Source organism: Balaenoptera musculus, chromosome 6 (assembly GCF_009873245.2).
Source record: "Balaenoptera musculus isolate JJ_BM4_2016_0621 chromosome 6, mBalMus1.pri.v3, whole genome shotgun sequence".
NCBI classification, from domain to species: Eukaryota; Metazoa; Chordata; class Mammalia; order Artiodactyla; family Balaenopteridae; genus Balaenoptera; species Balaenoptera musculus.
The window spans coordinates 111190358-111212689 of NC_045790.1; the positions used below are offsets into that span (position 1 = coordinate 111190358).

At 46.8% G+C, this 22332-nt stretch overlaps 1 protein-coding gene across 4 annotated transcripts in view; it reads left to right on the top strand.

The window, feature by feature from the left end:
* Positions 1-21929, top strand: part of NUP214 (nucleoporin 214) — a 101348-nt gene extending 79419 nt beyond the window's left edge. For 3 of the 4 annotated variants that reach the window (XM_036854675.1, XM_036854676.1, XM_036854678.1), the window contains 6 exons: positions 5646-5802; positions 12640-12792; positions 16764-16935; positions 18747-18886; positions 20137-20161; positions 20668-21929. In XM_036854675.1, coding sequence (XP_036710570.1) covers positions 5646-5802; positions 12640-12792; positions 16764-16935; positions 18747-18886; positions 20137-20161; positions 20668-20701 — 681 coding nt within the window. In that variant the 3' untranslated portion in view covers positions 20702-21929. The remainder of the gene's footprint in view (positions 1-5645; positions 5803-12639; positions 12793-16763; positions 16936-18746; positions 18887-20136; positions 20162-20667) is intronic. The other variant, XM_036854677.1, reaches the window with a different exon arrangement.
* The last annotated feature ends 403 nt before the right edge of the window (positions 21930-22332 follow it).

Sequence of the window (22332 nt, forward strand, 5' to 3'; positions counted from 1 at the left end):
GTGCGTGGGCCTCTCACTGCGGTGGCTTCTCTTGTTGAGGAGCATGGGCTCTAGGCGCGCGGGCTTCAGTAGTTGTGGCTCACAGACTCTAGAGCGCAGGCTCAGTAGTTGTGGCGCACGGGCTTTGTTGCTCCGCAGCATGTGGTATCTTCCTGGACCAGGGATCGAACCCGTGTCCCCTGCATTGGCAGGTGGATTCTTAACCATTGTGCCACCAGGGCAGTCCTGAATTTTATACTTTAAATCAGTGAGTTGTGTGGTATATGAATTATATCCCAGTAAAGCTGCTTTTAAAAAACAACAGCAACAAATTGGAGTCTGAAAGACTTGCAAGTTCAGTATAAAAATCCTCTGTTCACCTCTCCCCCAATTTTGCTGAGAGAAAGAAAGTAAAGCAGAAAGAACTTGCAGTCTAGCAACCTCCTGTTCCCTGAAACTGTTGAATCCAAAGGTAGCACTGCAGCCTAACTGCCTCCTGGCTCCAGGCTCCAACACTTATACGACAGATAACCTAAACCCTAAGCAAAGACAGTGTTTGGCTAACGAGAGGTGTGTTCGGTCTAAATCTGTGAACCAGTTCCCGATCAACTGGCCACTTAGTGAAATCTGAATAATTGCCTCCTCACTTTAGGACACAGACAAGAGTGGTCTCTCACTCTCTGGGGAAAACGCTAGCATTCCTCAGTCACCACACCACCGTTCCTCTGTATAAAGTCCAGTATACCTAACAAACAAAAAAAATTATGTAACATATGAAGAAGCAAAATGAAAAGGGGGACCTACGGTCATACTTTAGAAATCAGCAAAAAATAACCTACAGATGACCCAGTATTAGAACTAACAGGCAGAGACTTTATAATAACTGTTGTGCTCAAGGATTTACAGGAAAATAAAATAATGGTTGAATAAGGAATCTCAGAAGAGAAATGGGAATTACAAAAACAAATAGAAAGTCAGTCTGTATCTGAAGTTTAAATCTAATATCTAAAATAAAAAACAATTAGACAGGTTAAACAGCAGAGTGAATACTACAGAAGAACAGTGAACTTGAAATATGTCAATAGAAATTACCTAAAATGAAGCTCCGAGAGACTGAAAAAAAATTGGACAGAACATCAGTGACCTGTGCAACAGTACCAGGCAATTCAACATAATGGAATCAGAGTCCCAAAATGAGAGGAGACAGAATTGGTGAGAAAAAATTTTTTTGAAGAGACAATGGCCAGGCTTTTTCAAATTTGTTGAAGAACAGGAATCCACAAATCCAAGACACTCTGTGAACCTCAGAAAACCACCCCTGGACACAACCTAGTTAAGCTTCTGAAAACCAAATACAAAAAGAAAACTTTTAAAGCAGCTGAAGAAAAAAGATTGATGACATAAAGAGAAACAATGTATTGTGCGGTTAATAACAAGGAATTAAATATATGACAACCATGGCAAAAAGAACATCTTTGCTACCTTGGAGTAAATCAGTGCTTCTCAACCGGTATGGATTTTGCCCCCTGGGGGAATTTCACAGTCACAACGTCTGGAGACACGTTTGATCCTCATGAGTGGGGGACGCTGCCGGCATCTCGTGGGTAGAGGCCAGGGATGCTGCTAAACATCCTCCAGCCCTCCAAAACGAAGAATCATGTGGCCCAAAATGTCGGTAATGCCACTGTGGAGAAGCCATTAGGAAGACAGAGGTTTCTTAGAACACCAAAAAGCACTAACCATAAAAGAAGAAATTGAAAAACTGGATTTCATTAAAATTACAAACTTATGCTCATCAAAAGACTTTGTTATGAAAATGAAAAGGCAAGGTATAGACTGGGAGAAAATATTTATAATACATGAATGAAAGGGCTTCTGTCCAGAACATATAAAGAACTCCTATGACTCAAAAATAAAAAGACACCTCAATTTTAAAATAAGCAAAATACTTGGACAGATACTTTACAAAAGGAGCTATGCAAATGGCCAATAAGCACATGAAAACTTGCTCAGCATTGTTAGTCATCAGAGAAATGCAGATTAAAACCATGAGATACTATGTCATACCTGTAGAATTACTGAAATTTAAGAACCAACAAGACCAAATGTGGAAAAGATCTAGAGTGACTAGATCTCTTAATGCGTTGCTGGTTGGTGGGAAGGTACAATGGTGCAGTCACTTTGGAAAACCATTTGGCAACTTCTCAGTAAGTTAAATATACACTAATTTTATGGTTTAGCAATTCTAGTCCTAGGTATTCACCCAAAAGAAATGAAAATATATACTCACAGACAGACTTCTATCAGAATGTTCATAGCAGCTTTGTTGATGATAGCCCAAACCTGGAAACAGTCCAGATGTTCATCAGCAGGAGAATAGTAGACCCTGGCGTCCTCACACAATGGAATACTATTCAGCAGTAAGAAGGGAAGGACGGCTAATGGCATGCAGCCATAGGGATGGCTCTCAAGAGCATATGTTGTGTCTAGCCAGGTAAGTTAGGCAAGAAATGAAATAAAGGCATCCAGATTGGCAAGGAGGAAGTAAGACTATGCATCTGCAGGTAACATGATCATGTATATAGAAATCCCAAAGGAATCCACTACAGAACTAGAACTAATGAATGGGACCAGCAAGTTTGCAGGATGCAAGATCAATATATAAAAATTAATTGTATTTCTGCACACTTACAACAAACCGTCTGAAAATGAAATTGAAATTAAGAAAACAATTCATTTTCAATATCATGAAAAGAAGTAAAATACTTAGAAATAAATTTAACAGAAGTGCAAAACGTGTGCTCTGAATACAATGAAACATTGTTTAAAGAAATTAAAGGTGATCTAAATAAATGGAAGGACATGCTGTGTTATGGATCAGAAGATTTAATGTTGTTAAAATGGCAGTAGAGAACCAGGACTGTGAAAATTAATTTAACATTCATGCCGGGATTCAGTAATGAGTAAGACAGACAAAAGTGGCTATGTCCATAGAGCTTACATTTTGGGGGGGTGGGGAGGGGTGTCAGTCTTTATTAAAACAGTTTCATTTCAGATAGTTAATTTAAGTACTATGAAGACAGTAAAGCAGGATGATGTGGCAGTAATCAGGGAAGCTGATTTAGGTTCGATAGTCAGGAAATGCCTTTCTGAAGAAGTCTCATAAATGGCTGTTTTTACATTTGTTTCTTTGAATCAGGATCAAGTCAGGTTCACTCACGGAGATTGGCTGATAGTTCTCTTCAGCCTCTGTATCTATAAATTGCCCTCCCAGGACCACCCCTCTTTTATTTTCCCTCATAGTACACAGTTGATGAACAAAGCAGATTGTTGGTCCTTTGGAGATCCCCGGGGTGTAGCTCCTGATTAACTTGTTCCTCTGTCCTCTCTGTTACTTCCTGTGAAATGGTGCTTGGGTCTGGAGGCTGGATGAGATTCACAGGGTTTTTTGGCAATTTTATTAGGCTGGATCTTGAACACTAGCTCTCTATTCAATGATACAAAGGAATTAATTTTTAGACACGATAATGTTATTATAGTTATAGTTTATGTTTTAGAGCTTTATACTGGAAGATCCGTGGATGAAATGGTGAGATGTCTGGGATTTACTTCATACTAATAAAGGATGAGGGGAAGAAAATGGGGCTCTAGGTAACACTCAACTGGCTGTGAGTTAACGGGTGAAACTGGGTGATGGGTACATGGGTTCATTATGCTCCTCCATCTATACTTTTGAGATTTTCCATAATTTAAAGTTTTAAAAACTATTGTTATTTATTGTAGTTAAAATGAATGGGATACTCTAACCCGCTTCTGAGGATGCAATAACTGTCGATTCACATTCACTTCAGTGAAGTGCTACCCATTTCTATTCATTTCTGCAGATATCCATTACTTTTCAAATCATGTTTTTAAAAATAAGTTGAGCCATCTAAAATTGCTGGGTTTGGTGGGGGTTTTGTTTTGGTTTTTTCCTTGTAGGGCAAAAATGTCCATATATTGGCAGTTTCCTATGTTTCAGCCTGATGCGTGGAAGTCAGCTAAGAAACCTGATATTTTCTATTTTCCGCATGCATGCATAGTTGTCACGTCTTCGTTCCTTTGAAAGTCAGTTTACTAGTTATCAAAGCCTGTGCTCTTATGGTTGGATTTCATTCCAAGTTTTAAAAAGCTGTTACTCATCATTAAATGGTTGTAGTAAACGGTTACTGTTGTTTTTAAAGAAGTTTAAAGGGGGGGGAAAAAAAGGAGAGAGACAAGCAAGTACATTAAGTACGTTGCCCTCAGGTAAAAATTAGCTTGTCTTGTCCAAGGCAGAAAAGACTGGTGTGACTGTACCAAGTGCAGGGGGGGTGATAGAAGATGATGCCAAGAGATGGATGGGGCCAAGTCATGTGTGTCTTTAAGAATTTGTAAGCAGGAGTGAAATGTTTTGACTGCCATTTTCAAGGATTAATCTAGCTGCTGTGTGAACACAGATTGTAGGGGAAGCAGAACGTCAATGAAGTTGTCGTATGGTCCAGGCAGAAAGTCACGCTACGGGGGCTCAGAGCAGGGGTGTGCTGGGGCATGTTTCAGGGGCAGCCTGCTAGAGGTTTGACTGTTGTGGGGATTAAATAATTATTTGTAAAGTGCGTAGAAAAGTGCCTCGCACAGAGAAAGTGCTCGGTCATTGGTTCATTATCGTCATTGTCAAAATACTGAACAGCAACCATTTTTTGAGTGTGTAAGTTACATTTTAGGCACTTTTCTGAAGGGCACTACCTTCCTAGCTCATATATTGATATTTCACTCACTGTTTTGAGGTGGGTGGTTTATTTTGCCAGAAAGAAGAGGGACTTGTACACTTCTCTGGTTCCCCCCACCTCCCCTTTGAAGGGGCTCCTGTAAGGTTCCTGTGCACAGCGACCCATTTCTAATGGCCCATCGTATTCTACATTATCAACCAGGGAGATATCATACTTAACTAATCATTAATGGTCCCTCAAATCTAGCACTGGTCTTCCTTAAAGAACCAGTTTCTAAACAAAAATACAGTGTGTGGTGCCTGATACAGCTTTGTGTCAGCACGTGCCCAGCATCCTCTGAGCATAAGATTTGCAAACTTGGACAGAATTCAGCTGCGGTCATCGTTTCAACAGCGGAGCTAATTTAAGCTCATTTCTGCAGTACTGGGGAAGTCATTACGAAATAAAAGCACGCAAATTGGGAGAAAAGACAGTGTAAATCCCTTATCGTCGGTTGCTGATGAGGTCAGCCAAACACTAGAGGAATCAAAATAATTGGTGCTCATCATAACCTAGACATGTTTTTAAACTTTCGCATTTGGGGGCGCTTTTGAGGGTTTGGTTTTCCTGCCCCTGGCGTCATAGCCAGCAGAGACTGCAGGCAGCAGGGCAGATGAACTGTTAAGACTCCCACCTACCATAAATGATGTTTTCAGAGAACTGTGCACATAGAAGAACTTGAGAACTTGTGATTGTAAGGAGTGTTCCTGTCCAGAGCTCAGCTTCCTTAGTGGGTGTTAGAGCACCTGCACCAGAACTAATCAACGTTCTTTTGCTTCTTCCACTTGCACAGCTGTGAGTGCCCCCCTCCGTGGATGTGACCTGCCATTTACCGTGACCTCTCATCCTGTCCTGCTTCCTGTTCCTTTTGTTTTTTAGCAGTCGTCCTCTTCCAGTGGCAGCGTGTTTGGGTCTGGAAACACTGGAAGAGGGGGAGGTTTCTTCAGTGGCCTTGGAGGGAAACCCAGCCAAGATGCAGCCAACAAAAACCCGTTCAGCTCGGCCAGCGGGGGCTTTGGATCTACGGCCACGCCAAGTGAGTTAAAAAGTTTTCCCAGTCTCTTGGTCCCCTGATGTCATTGTCATCCTCGTGGTGTTATCAAAGCTTCAGTGACAAGTGTAGAAAGGAAAGGTCTAGAAGGCCCATTTAAAATATCTACCCCAGAGCAGTGTGATCTGTTTTGATTTTGTTTTTTATTTTTGGTTTTCTAATGAGATGTCCTATATAATCATGGAAAGACATCAGAGCTGCAGGGAGAGAGGATCTGTGTATTGAGCTACTCCCCTCTTCTCTCCAAAGGCCCAAATTGCTCTGTTTCTTAGGATTGAAATGACTTGAAATGAATGCAGGCAGACAGGCATAAAAGAGAGCAGCAGAACAAGCTGGGTGTGCTCGGAGGAGCATCTGGATTTTCATTTGTGTTGGACTCTCTTTGAATTTGCTTTAACATTCAGCTCCTGTAGAGAAATGTCACACAAAAGTTGAAGCCGTCATTATTTCTCATCTCTTACATTTTTGTCTTATTTTCAGATGAAGCTGTATCTTTCTGCTGGCACTTTCTTCTCCAGCTAATTCCTTGTTGATCTGTCTGTTCATGGTTGGAAATGAAAGAAATTTGTTTGTTTAAATCTTCTAAAAAAATATATCCTGCTGCCAGTGGAGACTGAGATGGGAAGTCGGGCACCTGTCACCTTTATCTTAGCTTCTCTTGTTTAATACGCTCTACCAGAAGCTTCTCTCATCTGTTGTGCTATACGCGATCTTAATGCGAGAGCTCATGTTCCATAGACAGGACAGATGTTTCCTTGATATTAAGGCTCATGTAGTTAAAAAACAAAACTCTTTGCTGAGACTCCTGGAGTCACAGATCAGTTATTTTGATGTCACTGTTCATCTAGTAATATATAAGGTGAGGTTATAGTGAAGACACACATAGCTTTAAACTTGCGAAATTATATAATCAGAAATTTGTGTTCTGCTAGGAGGAATTTAGAACCCTAGAATGAAGGGATCTGAGAAGTCAAGTCTAGTAACAGTTTCTGCAGATGAACTCTTACGCAGAATCCTGATACATAAAACAGAGACAAACAGGGTATTCAGAAGCAGGGCCAAGAGCCAGCGATACTCCCGGGTGGTTTCCCCACTTTTCCCCGGCTACCAGCACACGCCTGCAGGGCTCCATTGCACGCACGTTGGAAACGTGACCCTTGGGTGTCAGTCTCCCTTTTCCAATAAAGAAACAAGCCCAGAATGGTCAGGTGATTTTTAGTTACAAAGCCAGAAAGTGGCAGACCTAGAACTCAGCTAGATCATACATAAGGTGCCAAACACAGCGTCTAGCACAGAACAGGCATTTGATAAAACATGCTAGTGAGAAATGTGGGTTTGTCCCATAGGTAGATGACTGTCTGCAAGATTGTGTTACTAGCCTATTTTGTTAAAACGTGGGTATGTCATATCCTTGTAAAAAATCCTTTCCTCCTGTCAGGTTCACCTTTAGTGCCATGGCTCTTACCTGGCAGAAAATGGCCTTCTCTCAGTGACGGGCTGGAGCTGGGTATGTCATATCCTTGTAAAAAATCCTTTCCTCCTGTCAGGTTCACCTTTAATGCCATGGCTCTTACCTGGCAGAAAATGGCCTTCTCTCAGTGACGGGCTGGAGCTGACCTGCACCGGCTCAGGAGAGCCAGCTTGCACATCTCTCCCCAGCTCCCTGTTCAGCGCCATCAGGGAGTGGTTGTTTACACCATAGTAACTGGACACTGCTACAGACTGGGGACAGACACCCCCCGCCCGGCCCCGACCTGTTGTTCATAGGCACACCATTGTTTCTAATTCTTTAATTCTGGTTTAAAATAAGCATGTATCTGTTCTTGATACCAGACACCTGCGGGTCTTCATCTCCTAAACGTCAGCTGTTGTAAACCAGCAGTTTACTTTCACACTTAAGGGAAGTTTAAGTGAATTTGAAAGTATGCAGGAAAGATTTAGCATTATTTTGGTTTTTAAAACTAACTGCGTGATTTGCTAGTGAAACGGACAAGAGCTTCTGTAGCCCTGAGGACCAAGTGCAGGATGAGAGGAAGGAACAGTGGAGAAGGAGCTGGAAGGCCCCTGGGGAGGACACTGGCCTCGCCACAGTACTGAGAATGTTTTCTGCAGGTCACAGGGGCGGCCTCTTGCCCCTCGGGCGGCCCTGCGGCGTGTGACCCTCTGAACAGCACTGTTTCCTGCCCTGTGTGGATGGGCTCCTGGCTCCTTTCCTGCCTGCCGAACAGCTCCTTCCCTGCTCTTTCCTTCTCCTTTCTCCCTGTCACTGTGGGGTGTGTCCCCAGTGTCATCCAGCTTATCACAGGAGTCTCCAGACTCCCCTCTCTGCCTGCTGTCTCCTACACTGTGGTCTGGAAATCTGTACCAAATTGAATGTCTTAAAACTCTTTTATTTTGCCACTCTCCCTACTCAGAACCCTTTAGCAATGTCCCACTAACTATAGAACAAAGTCCAGACCAGCTCCTTAGGCTATAATGCAGGGCCCTCCATGAGCCCTGACACACTTTTCTGACTTTGAATTCCTTCGCCTGCGCACCTGCGCGCACACACACCCCCCTCTCTTCTCCCTGCTTCAGTGCCGGGGTTCACACTGCTCCCCACGCCCCGCTCCTCTGAACCTACCGTTCCTTTCAGGATGAATGTACGTCTTCCTCTGTGCAGCGTGGCCGAAAGGTCACGAGGATGCACAGTGATCTCTCCTTCCCTGGAATCCTGCAGCCCTTATGCTCTGTTCTTTCACGAGCCGTCAGCAGAAGGGAACTCATCTTTACTGATCACCTGCTGTGCGCCAGTTGTTCAGTGTGCGCGGTCTAATCACCTTTCACCTCTGAAATACAACAGTATTTTCAGATGTGGCCGTCCCCATTTTACCCATAAGGAAGTAGGTTCAGAGTGGGAATGTGGGCTTCCAGTGGTGACAGCCGTTAAGTGGCGTAAGGAGGGTCTCATCCTGGCGTGTGTGCAGAGCTCTGGTCCACCGTGCTGCCTTCTGAGGTCTTCTGGCCTTGCCACGGAATGGAACGCCTCCCCATGCGCCTTGTCTGACAGCCCTTGTGATCACTCCGCGTGGCATCGAACAGGCTCCCCTGCAGATAGATATCTGAGCACAGATTGGGCGGCCAGCAGTTCCCTTGGTGACGTTTAGGCCCCAGGCTGCCTGGTCCTGGAGCTGCCCTCTTTAGGCCTGAGAAGTAATTGGAACTATGCATTGATCGAGAAAGACAAGCTAGGAACACTGGTGCTTGGAGTTGGCGTGTTCTGTATCCAGAAGCTCACACTAGAAAGGTTTCTTCTCTCTCTCTTCCCCGAGACTCTACCACAGACACAGTTAACCCCTGGGGGTCCTGTGAATTGCTACCTGTAAGGCCCTATTGCCTCCTTGAGTCTTGTCCTAAAGACACTGGTGAGAACAATTCTCAGCACATTCTTTCTGCACCGGGGCTTGAAAGACATGTTTGTATGAGGATGAAGGAGTCATTTGATGGGAATTTTTGGTCCCACAAGGCTCCTTCTACTACTGTTCTTTAAGAGAATGTCTTGGGAAGGTATCCTGGACGAGGGCTTCCTGAGAACCGCCTTCTCAGTGTGTGTTGAATTCTCGTCTAGTGACTTTAGACCTGCAGAATGACGTGGGATCTGGTCTCTGTGATGTTGTTTATATCAAATTTATATCAAGTATCATTTAATTTAAATTGGGTCAGACCCTGATGTTGGATTTTGCTAGTGTTTTTGCCAAATAAAAGACCATGGAGGGTCCACGTTGCACCAGTCGGGGGAAGCCCAAAGCGGATGCCAGTGTGAGCCGTTCTTGGAACCCCCAGTGGAGGTCATCCGATGGCTCTGCAGAGACAAGCTTTCCTACTGGCTAGTTCACAAGTGAAGAAGTCTCTTCCACAATGAAATATTGTTCCAACAACCAAGATACCATATTTTCAAGAGCTAGAGACTGTTATTTTGGAGCCACTAGGAGAAAACTGAGAAGCACATTGTTGGCCATAGAGACAGGGAGAAGCAGACATCCCATCATTTAATGCCACTTCGTTTCAGAGCAGCTTAAATAAATCCTAAAACGTTTCAACATGCAGAGCTCCTTTTGAGACTACAAATGACAACTGTTACAACTTGAATGGCTTGATTCTAGTGATCTTTGCAAAATGAAAAGGGTTTAACTTTCTACAGCTGACCTGCTCTGTTTTATTATATTGAACTTGATTGGGATAGGAAACATGATTGGCAGGAGGAAAGTTGAACAGGGAGGGGAAGTCCTGTTTTCTAGGACCTACCTTATGCCTGACTAGGGGCTTTCCATACTTTAATTCATTCAATCTTCCCAGCAGCCTTGCCTGGGCACAGTGGCTGTCCCATTATATGTATGAGGAAACTGGGACTCGGGAAGGTTAAGTCCTTGCCCCACAGTTACTAGGTTTTCGAAGCCAGGGCCGACTGCACAACTCATTTATTCCACTGTCCTATCTGTGAACATCTTAAAGACAAAGGAGTCTTAAAGAGATAAAGGGATAAAGAAGCCCGAAGACTTCTAAATGTTCTCTGACTTCTCTAGAGTTTGTCTTCCAGCACTGTCCCAGTAAAATCATTTCATCTCATCTCTGTATTTCTGATTTCTCCAAGAGGAGATCTAGCCTCTAATCTTGTACTTGAATTTGTTTGCTATTTGGAATTTTTGCCTTGTTAGCACTAACAAAGTCAGAAAATTGCAGTCCTCTGTTCTTGAAATACCAAATAAAAGGAATGGCTGAGAAGCCTGTTTTTGTACTGCCATTGGAGGAATCTGATGTAACCTTCAGCCGGCTCACTAAGGGAAGGATCAGACTGCTCAAGAGGGCATTTTGCAGACTCTACGGGGGGGTATATAGTCCCGTGCGACCGTATATGAAGGTGGTGAAAAGGAATTTGTTAACCACTCCTGCTCTTAGTGCCTGACCTACTCACAACCAGGCTCCCAAACTGTCAGCAGTAGTTTTACAGAGCAAGTGACCCTGTGGTGGTCTGAGGCTCTATGTTATCGGTGCCTAGAAATTTGAGGTGGTTGTGTCCCTGAGGCGAGGCTCCTCACTTCTTGGCCTGCAGATCAAGAGCATTGCAAGCGGAAGTAGTAACGGAGTTGCATCTCACACTGGGGCGGCATTGGCAGCAGAGCGAGATGAGAGACCCTGGCGCTGACGGGCTAGTGGTGGGCCACCTCTTCAGACGGCTCGACTTGCAGAGTTATTCGCCCTCCACTCTTCTCCTTTCCGTCACCTTCTCTGTGAGCGCCTGACGGGCTTGGGGGAAGACTGGCCTGGGCAGGTGTTTGTAGGCCTCGCTTGGTGACATGGAGTCAATGCCCCATTGCCACCCGGAGCGTGTCATTTCAGCCTCCTGTCCGTGCCTGTGGCTTTGGGCACTGATCCCATTTCAGCAGAGCTTCTTGCTGCCTTACTGTGGGTGCAAACTCATTTTAATAAAACACGCATCCAAACATGGTGGGGAAATGTGAGTTATCCCTCCCTTCTCCCCCCGGAAAAGGGTTAAAGAAAAATTCCTGTTATTTAGTGTGCTGTTTGTACTCTCTCCAGGCACTTCTGTGTATATGACTTTGGCTGTTTATACGTTGCCTGTCAGATTCGCATTTCTTGTAACAAAAAACTTCTCACCCATCTTGGTTTTTAGTAGTTCACTTCCTTTTTTTTTTTTTTTTTAAATTAATTAATTTATGTGGCTCCAGTGGGGTTTAGTTGCGGCACGCGGGATCTTCGTTGCAGCATGTGGGGTCTTTTGTTGCAGCACGCGGGCTTCTCTCTAGTTGCAGTGCACGGGCTCGGTAGTTGCAGCACATGGGCTCTTTAGTTGTGGCGCGTGGGCCCAGTAGTTGCAGCACACAGGCTCTCTAGTTGTGGCTCGCAGGCTCTAGAGTGTGCGGGCTCGGTAGTTGGCAGCGCACGGGCTTAGTTGCCCCGCGGCATGTGGGATCTTAGTTCCCCGACCAGGGATCGAACCTACGTCCCCTGCATTGGAAGGTGGATTCTTAACCACTGGACCGCCAGGAAAGTCCCTCATTTCCGTTTTTCCTTTAAGTCTTGGAGCCGATTCAGTGTGTAGCTGCGGGAGCGACCCACTAGGTAAGCACCTGAAAGGTCAAGGGCTTAACTGAACGTCTTAGAAAGAGGAAATCAGACTGGAGGTCTTGCTGGCCCCTTAACGTTCTTCAGCGCCTGCCTAGCTCCTGTCAGATCAGAGGTGGGAGCAGCAGGGTTTTTCCTATTTCGTCTGCCGTTCTCCGCGCGCATCGGGCAGCGGCAAGCATGCCCAGCTAGGCTGTAAGAGCAGAGCGCTGGAAGCCACGGCGCTCGGTTTGGATTCGCTCCTTGTTTTCTCCAGTTTGACGGAATTTGAAGTTGGTCTTCGTACGAGGAGATCCATGAAAACCAGCCCTGTTCTTCAGAAGCAAATGGTCTCGTGTGCGGCTGCGGGGTTGGCCCTGTGTTGGACATACCTGTGATACCTGTGGGCACGCAGGTACCTTTCTGCAGAAGAGCCTCTTCACTGGGACCTGTTGCGGCCCCGTTGTTCTGTGCCTGTAGAATCGCGCCAGGAAATCCTGAGCCTGAGCACCAGAATGATTAAAAACTTGTCGTCAAGATGCATGCAAATCAAAGGAGGTTTCTGTCTCACTGCCACTCAGCGACCTTGGATCCTCGACTTCTCTGTCATTCCCTTCTCCCCAGACACCTAGTGAGGTTCCTTCCTTCTCTGTTCGGAGAAGTAGATAAGGACATTTTTCTCCCTCTGACCTCCCTCATACGTGTTCTTCATCTCTTCAGATACCTCTAACCTTTTTGGAAACAGTGGAGCCAAGACGTTCGGCGGATTTGCCAGCTCATCATTTGGAGACCAGAAACCTGCTGGCACCTTTAGCGCTGGAGGAGGAAGTGTGGCCTCCCAAGGCTTTGGGTTTTCCACTCCAAGTAAAACAGGTACTCCTATGCCTGTTAGCTGTGGTTATCGTTAGATGCGTATTTAACATTGCATAGACCTCTGGAAGGAGAGCTCTCTGGGGTGTTCTCAGGGGAGAGTATGGAGTATGGATGAAGGGATCTTTTCCCCCAAATTCATTTTCTAATTATTGAGCAGCTACTACGTTTCTGACACTGTTCTAGGTCTCCTGAGACATGTTAAAAAGCACAGAATGCATAGCATGCAGCCCTGAAGAGAACTTCATGTTTTCTTAGGGAAGAAAGCATTGTAAATATTTAGTTGCATTTAACAACCAAAGTGAGGGAACATATAAGACCATGATAACTGAAATATAAACAAGAAAGCATCCTCAGTCAGATTTGCTTGGATGCCCATTACCTGTGATGGGCAAGACAGATTATTTATTTAATTTCTTACGTCTATATCATTTGTCCTCCTTCCCAAATCACTTTTTTTTTTTTACTTTTGAGTGTAACATACATAAATGTATTGATACTCCTGTACATATACAGTGTCCACATATCATAACTATTCAGCTCAATTAATTTTCGCAGTTGGAATATACCCATGTAGTCAGGAATAAAGAACATTACAGTACTACTTTTTATCCCAGCATTACTTTTAAAGTATACATTTATAAACTGTGTGGCTTCTTACAATCATGTATTATTACACTTATAATTAAAAATTTTAAAGAACGATATATGTTTACCTGTAAAACCGTACTTCATCTCTGTCAGCTGCCCCTCTATCCTGTTTCTGTCTCTGAGATCTACAGAGGGGATCTGTGCATACCTGCCCTTGTTGTGTGGCAAATTGTGTGAAAAGGTTTTTTTAAGGCAGGGGGCAAAGGGGGAGGATATTTGCTGAGAAAGCAGTTCTTTAAAGCAAATGCCCCACAGGTGAGCGGGCAGGATACTTCTCCCTTGTGTGTATGGGATACTCTGAATTTATGGGGGGATTCCAGAGGAAGGACCCTACCCGAGGAGCAGATGCCTGGGTGGCTCTGACTGAGGAGCAGAACTGCCCCAAATTAGTACCTGGAATCCCACCTTCTAGAACCGAAATTGCTGTGGTTTCTGAATGCACTGTGCACCTTTACTCAGACCCGTGCCTGGGCGGGGTTAGTCTATGAGTGCTCGTGTTTTTATACTCCTTCCTAGAATTTAAAATGGACTAGAAATGAGCATCACAGCTTTATTCTGCCGCCACCCTTCCCTGCAGTGAATGATTTAAAAATGAAAGGGCTACTAAGGTTTTGGTCCTGCTTGACAAGGCAAATATTATTTGACTAAGAAATTTTAGTTTATTAATCATCAAGACTTTTAAATTTACTTTTTCAGGAACCTGATCATGTTTTCTTCGATTCTTGTGTTTACCTTCTATGTTGTTCCTTATCCTGGGATCATGTCCCAGGTGATCTGAGAATTTGCCCCTTTTATTTTTGCAGTCTGAGAGAAAATGTGTCCTCCCACGTTTCAGAATATTTTTCCTGTTTGATTACTCGCCCCATGAAACCACCTAGATTGAGGTGTCGAGGGATTTTTAGATTGATGGTTTGGATGGGTCTCTGAAATCCCCAAAGTGCCCATCCTCCCTTGAGTACAGTTGCAGTAGAAAATAATAGCACTGGAGATCGTTTGAGGAGAGGACAGGAAGTGGGACAGACTGACACCCCCCAGTCCACTGGGGTCACCCCACTGCTCTGTCAGTGGAGTTGCTGGATTTGGCGGCAGTGGCAGGGGGCAGCGTGGCACGTAGTGGTGAGGGGATGGGTAGTCTTGTGAGTCACTCAGCCCTGTTCCAACCCCAGCTCTACCGCTCGCCAGCTGGCTCAGCGTAGATGAGAGACATGTTCTCTGAGCCTCGGGGTCCTCACCTGTGAAGTAGGGAGTCCCGGGTTTGTTGGGAGGGTTGAAACAAACTGGTGTACAGCACCTGGCACGTGGCGGGCCCTCAGTAAATCAGAAATCTTATTATCCTTGAGTACTACTAAATTTCTGTCTCTTCTGGAGGAGAAAAAATATAAGCATCTAATAAAATTGAAACCCCCTAGCATCAGGAGTGAGTTGCCTGTCTCCAGAAATAAAGCCCAAGTGACCACTCTCTTCTGTTTCATGTAGCTGTGACATGGATTCGTTGTTTTGGGGGCATTGTGTGTGTGTGTGTGTGTGTGTGTGTGTGTGTGTGTGTGTGTGTGTGTGTATATGTATGTGCTTAATCTCCTCCCCTCCCTGTCCAGTGTACTTTCTGTATCATTGTGACTTCTCATTTTTCACTCACCTTCCACCAAGAACTCTGAACACTATTGAGTACAAGGCACTAGATAAAGGCCTGTGTGTCCAGGAAGAAAGTGTAACCAGATCTGTGATCAGTCTTAAATAATTCAACTGCAAGGGTTTTTTAGCACTTTTTTTTTTTTCCAGTCTGTTATATTTGTAACCCAACAGTCTCCATTATCATGGCTTGGAATTTCACTCAAGGTTTTAAAATACAGAATGTAAACCCAAACGTGAGCCCGCACAGAAAGCACCTTCTCAGTTGTGCTTCTGCTGTTCATGGTAAATAAGCAAACGATTGAACCACAAAGTAGCAGCTAACTAAGGCGTTCAGCTGACAGCTTTTCGTGTCCAGCAGTTGATCTTTCCTGTTGCAGGTGGCCGAGGCTTGTGCTGTGATTACGCTCATAGTAAGAAGGCCTGAGTGATCCCTCTTGTCAACGGGATTCACTTTCTGAAGGGGCGAGAATGAGGTACCCGTCTCCCTGGGCAAATCGCCTCCTGGCTCTGCCTGGGCCACCGCTCCTCCCTTCAGCATGTAGCTCCTGGGCCGATAGTCACTGTAAGAAATACTGCCCTTTAGAGCACACGTCTTGTACCGTTTTGCTCTGTTCTGCTCAGTAGATACTCAGCAAGTGTCTCTGCTAGTAGCCTAGAGTGATGTGTGCAGTATCTTGGGGTTTGGGAACCCTCCTCAGGAGCGGAAGGAACAGTTAGGGAAGGACCTTCTGTCTTCCCGCCCGATGGGCATCCACCAATCAGGGGAGGTGGCCTGGGCACGCCTGGCCCTTCCTGTGCGGTCACCTGCGTGCGTGCCACCCCTGCGGGCCTGTGTCCACGCGAGTGAGAGCGCTGGGAGCCTGCCCGGGGGTCGTGGACTCAGGGCTCTCCTCCCGGCTGATTGATTTGCCTTATCACGTTTACGGAGCAGCCTTCCTCCCGATGAGAGACGGCGTGCTTTTTTATTGAGGAGCAGTTCCTGACTGCAGAGAGGGAGCAGTTTTTAAAAATTCTTCCGTACAGGGAGAGAAAGACTCCTGTGAGAGACGTGAGAGCTCTCAGGCTCTAAATAAGTAAAAAGCACCTGGCCGAGCGTCAGCCTGTCCGTCTCCTCTGTAACCCGGCTCGCAGATTCTCCCTGAGAGGGGATTTGAGCCTCTAATTTTATAACTTGTGTTTCCATGAAGCGAGATGCCTTGCCTATGTGATGATAAGTAATAAACTCTGACCACTTTGACAGCTGGGTAGGGATTGGCGCTTTTGAGCGTGACTTTTCGGTGAGGAGTCTCCAAACGTGGCAGAGGGTCTGGGCGGGGGTCTGCCGTGCATGGAGTTAGTTCTTGGTGGCAGTCGGATCTCACGAGACTTGGAGCTGACGAGTCCAGCTTGCCTCTGGGAGGGACCAGGGAGCTTGCAGACAAACACGGAGTCTGCTGGATTCTTAGAACTCCAAGGAGCTCTCCTACGTGGACCCCAAACCCCTCTGCTAGAAATGGAGTGGGTGGCGGGTTGGGTTGGGTTTGGGTTTGGGTTTGTTATTTTGCTGATAGAAAGGGTGTTGTGAATTGAGTTTCTAACGTATCTTCCCCTTTCTCCTGCCTCTTGTGATTTGGTTTCTCACTGCTCATTGTCTTCTCTGTCTCCTTCTTTCTTTCTCCCCGTTTCTGTTTGTTTGCCTCTGTTTTGCTCAGGTGGCTTCGGTGCTGCTCCAGTGTTTGGCAGCCCTCCTACTTTTGGGGGATCCCCTGGGTTTGGAGGGGTGCCAGCATTCGGTTCAGCCCCAGCCTTTACAAGCCCTCTGGGCTCGACGGGAGGCAAAGTGTTCGGAGAGGGTACCGCGGCCGCCAGCGCGGGAGGATTCGGGTAAGCCCCCCAGAGAGGCCTGGGCAAACCCACAGGCTCAGGTCAGCAGAAGCACTGGGGCCCAGTACTGCTGCTTTGAAAAGAAAGTTCTTCTGTTTCCCCTACTCTCGACTGAGCTGAAAGCCCCTCCCTCGAAATCAGCAAGCCAGTCGCTCCAGGATTCCTGTTCTCTCCAGGGGAAGGTTCGTGTCTTCCAAGGCAGACTCTGTCCAGTACGTGGTGGACACCAGCTGTGTTGCTGTCCCCTGATACGTGGAGTAGTGGCTGGCAGACCCCTGTTCTCCTGGTGGAGCTAGAGGATTGGTTAAAGGAAGAAAAACAGTCTCACCTTGGCTGCTTTACAGCCACGATTGCCCCTTGTATGGTGACTTCTGTTAGTAAACTCTAAATGAATAGCTTTTAATCAGATTCCTTCCTCTTGGGATTGTTGCGCAGAAGACCCATTGTCCTTGAGCAAACAGCTCCCTGTGTCCCCTGCTCCGCTCCAGGCCCCCGGAGTGGGTCTTCGGTGCACAGTCCGCTGGGCCAGCTTCCTGAGGCACTGCCTGGGCCCCGTGCGTGTTTCAGAGTCTCCATGACTGCTCAGCTTTCAAGGCGGCTCTCACTCCCTTTTGCATATCCTCACTTGAAAATGCCGTAGTAGAGATTTGCTTTTAAGGGCCCCAGAAACTCGGTCTGGTTACCAAAACCCCATGGAAAAAATAGCCTTCACCACACCACAAATTCCCAGTAAAATATATGTGGTGATGACTACAAAGTGTCTCCTTCAGAGGAGGTGTGGGTGTCTGAGAGGAACGTCTTATCGGCCTCTCGCTGTCCTTGTCCTCAGCGCTGGCTCAGGATGTGTAAAGCTAAAGAGTTGGGGGGTGGAGCCAGGGGCTTGTTTGGGAGAGCTGTCAGGGTACGTGGGGTGAGGGTTGGCCAGGTGAGAGCATCTTTATCTTGAAAATAAACTCAAGTGGACTCCTTATTCATACCCTTTCCTCTCCATGAAAGATGCTGGTGCAGCAGTGCTGGCGAATTTCAAGGAAAGTGAGCAAGTTGATGTATTGCTTCTTCGATTTCATGCAGAGACCGATGGGTCTTTTAAGTTTCTCCCAGTAAGTCAGGAAACCCCAAGACTTAAAGTTAAGAAAAGCTTTTAAAGGAGAGTTGGGATCGACTTAAGCCAGTATTCTGGCAGGTTCTGATGGACACTGTTCTCGCCAGTGACCGCCCGGCACATAATGCTGCAAAGTTGGTGGAAGGTTCGTGGTTGACTAGGAATCTTGAGGTTTTTATTTATTTATTTGAAACCAGCTATTTTCTTCACTAGTAAAAAAAGTATCAGATTCTGCCTTGGCTGGGGGCTCTCCCACATAAATCCTGACTGGCTGGTTCCATTTTGTCCAGCAGAGCTGAGTACCAGCTTTGGTATGAAATCTCCGAAAGAGCCTGTCACCGTTTTTCAGGTCCCTGGCCGGGAAACTGTATCTGACCCCGACTGGCACCTGAGGAGTTCCCACAGGCGTACACGAGAGACCCGAGGCAGGAGTGGGATTAGAGTAGGACCAGACAGTGGAGAACTCAGACACTGGGCGAGGGGGATTTCACATGGCGTCCCTTTACTTTTCTTCCCGAGGCTGAGGTGAAGGTTGGCTCTGGGCTCTAGCCTGTTTGTTCTGAGAGGCTGCCAGTTTAAACCGAGCACGTCACCTCGAATCCTGTGTGTCTCACATCCTGAGACTCGGGAGGGGGGACTGAGGCCGTCGGGCAGCAGAGTGGCCGCGTGGCCACGCTTAACTGCAGCCTCATTTCTCACCGGAACCCAGGTTTGGGAGCAGCAGCAACACCACGTCCTTCGGCACCCTCGCCAGTCAGAACGCCCCGACTTTCGGATCGCTGTCCCAACAGCCGTCTGCGTTCGGGACCCAGAGCGGGGGATTCTCTGCCTTCGGATCAGGCAGCGGAGGTAGGCAGCCAGACCCCTTCCCGCACCGCGGCCCCTCCTTTCGTCTCCTCAGTAAATGCCTGGACGCCCCCGGCCCCAAAGAAAAGAATGAGTGGTTTTACCTGGCTCTTCAGTGTAGTATTTTAAAAGCCAAAAGTGCTTGAAAGACAAAATGTTCTTTTTTAGGTTTTAATTAGATTTGTAACGCTGTGCTGTTTCTTACCAAGTGAAGAAATGGCTGACTTGATTTTTCTCTCAAGATTTGAGGACCCCAAAAAATAACCTTGATTGAAAAATCAGGTTCTACTAAACCTTGATTTAAGAATCAGACTCAAAAAATAAGATAGAAAAAAAAATAGAAATAAGACGTAGAGACTTTACAAAATGTCTATCATTTGTTTGACACTCTGCTTCTTCACATAGTACAGTGTGTGCATTCTGCCTTCATCCTTGCACCACACTTACTAGACACAGAAGTTAGGCATCGTTATTATTTTACAAATGACACAAAAACTCCAAGGAACCAATTTGCCCAAAGGGCCAGACGGTGAGCCGCAGAGCCAGGCCTAGAACCCGAGTGTCTTGCTGCTCTGGCCTCTAGAAGAAGAGGAAGCAAGTGGATGGGAGAAGTAGAAAAAACATATTTTCCCGACGCCATGGATCTGTGTGGCACGGTGCAGCAGCGAGAGGGCGCCTACCCAAGACCCTCTGCCAATGCCCGCCAGGGAGGAGGGAAGAACCCTGAAATACCCAGAAGACCACGGCACTTCCTGCCCGCCCGGGCCTGCAGGCAGTGCAGGAGGAGGGAGACAAAGGGAGGGAAAGAATGCGGCCTAGAGACCACCTTTGTCTTTCAAGTGTGTGGTGGTGTTTTTTGGGGGTTTTTTGGGGGGGTTTTTTTTGGTTGCGTTGGGTCTTTGGGTCTTTGTTGCTGCGCGGGCTTTCTCTAGTTGCAGCGAGCAGGGGCTACTCTTTGTTGCGGTGCATGGGCTTCTCATTGCGGTGGCTTCTCTTGTTGCGGAGCACGGGCTCTAGGCGTGTGGGCTTCAGTAGTTGCAGCACGCGGGCTCCGTAGTTGTGGCTCGAGGGCTCTAGAGCGCAGGCTCAGTAGTTGTGGCGCACGGGCTTAGCTGCTCTGCGGCATGTGGGATCTTCCCGGACCAGGGCTCGAACCCGTGTCTCCTGCATTGTCAGGCGGATTCTTAACCACTGCGCCACGGGAAGTCCCGTGTGTGTGTGTGTTTTAACTGCACCCTTTTCCTCTTTTTCAGGATTTAGCTTTGGATCATCTAGCTCGTAAGTACCTATCTTCAGTTATTTTGAGTCATTAACGAAGGATGGAAGAGTGTGTGGTACGTGAAAATACTAGTTTCTGCTCTGTTTGTACATTTTGTGTCCATTTTTCCTGGTTTAAAAGCTTGTCCTAGCAGCATGGTGGTCTGGCAGCAGGCTTTGGGTTCTGTGGACTTGCTGATCTCGGACATGTGGCAGGAGGTGCCCGGCTTGGCCTCTCCTCAAGGGCTGAGCCTCAGAGAGAAGGCTGTGCCTTCTGATGAGCAAAGTCTGGAAGGCAGGACTCGAGAGATGCTTTTGCTTATTTTGCTGTTCGTGTCTCAGGAGCTTCCTGGGCTCCAAGCCGATTACCAAGTCTTATTTTTTTGATCCTCGCTCTGTGATTCTGTGTAGAATTGCATGACATTAAAAATTCAGGGTCCTGAACTTTGAACACAGGGAGTGGCACGAGCCCCGAAGCCCTTCCTCAGAGCAGGAGCTGATCTGCCTCTCCCGGCGCTTCCTTGCAGGTCTGTCCAGGGCTTTGGTGGCTGGAGAAGCTGAATGGGTGTCGGTGTTCCTTTCTGTTCCTGTGACCAGCTGCGTTCTCAGCTCCCCTTCACTGAGAAACCCGGGAGCAGTCCTTTGAACTGGACGTTCTCATTGAAATACACACCCCGAAAGAAACAGCAGAAACCAAACTCCAGAAATGCTTGATTGCTTGTTTTGTTTTATATTTTGTGTTGGTTGTCCCCCCGACCCCTGCTATTAAACTGTTTGGCCTGTTTCCATACAGAATGTATGTGGCTTTTTCAGGTCACAGCCAGGGAGAGAGGTTTCCTCATTTCTGTGGCTCTGAGAAACCTGCACAGCCTGCCGTCAGCCAGCAGCATGTGTCTTCAAAGACGGCTGCCAAAAGGATCCAGCGTAGGATACGGGTAGGCAGACGCTTCTCCCAGACAGTCTCCCCTGGTCTCCTCGGACTGGGGCCCTCCCCAGGGGGAAGAGGTGGAGTGCTGGCCAGCACCTTTTTGAGGCCATAACTCGGTGTCTTTTCTTCACATCCTTTTTGCTGTTGAGTATGAGGCCCCTCAAGGTGCCAACTTCGTGATTGAGTAGAGGGAAAGAAACTCACTTATGCAGGCATTAGCTGAGTTTCAGGAGAGGTATTAACACCTCAGAGTACAGGTAGCTGTGAGGCAGGCGTGGAAGGCATGCCAGGGGGTGCTGAAGACAGGGGTGCTGCCCTTGGAACACCTCTGCTCATTCTCTCAGTTTGGCTCTTGGGCACTGTGTGTCCGACGGCTAATTTCTTATACTCTGGCAGCAAGGTGGGCAGTTGATTGAGAAACACCTTTTATCTCCAGTAGGTGACGGTGACATGGGTGACCACTCCTAGCCCCTGTCTATGAACCGCAGTGCACATAACCCTTGGGTAGACCCAGGAGTTGAGAAGATGTTGCTACTGCCCGATGCCACCAGGCAAGTGTTTGCTAGGGTGGCCTAGAGATCGTGACTTTGGTCTCATTAAAGTGCTTGTAATGCAGTGTTCTTCAGGTCTCGGCATATTTTAGTTCTTAGGCCTGTGATGTCCTTGCCAGTTGCTGACAAACAAGGACTGCCTTGCACCAAAGCGTAGGCATAAGAATTTGTTATCTTTCAGGCTCAGGATAGGACAGCGCTTTGGCTTGGGTCATTAGCAGGGGAGGGTTGGAAAGGGACAGTTATTTAGATTTTTATACATTGGAAAGTTGTATTTTGAAAGGTGTTAATAAAAGTTTTCCATGTGGTTGAATTTGTCACATTACAGCCAGTACGACCTGGCTGGTTCTGTTGGCTTGTTGGGAGGGTAGAGCCCGGGGAGGTACCCTGGGCCACAGCCTGCCCTGCCGGTCCTCGCTCTGCTAGGGGCTCTGTGTAAAGTACAGACTCGGAAGCCCCAGTCTGGCAGGTTCTCATTCAGTAGGACTGAAACTGGTACTGGACGCGCTCGGGCTGAAGGCAGTAGTTTCTCACGCTCATCAGAAGAGGAGTTCCCTAGTGCGGCGCGTTGGGTTTCAGGAATCCCAAACCGGAATTGGGCCCCTGGGTGACTTCTCCTGTTTTCTGTGCAGCTTATGAGAGAAGAGTGAGAGTCTTGCTCGTATGTTCCATTAATCAGGGCGTCTGCCTCCTTCAAAGAGCTTGGACTTCAG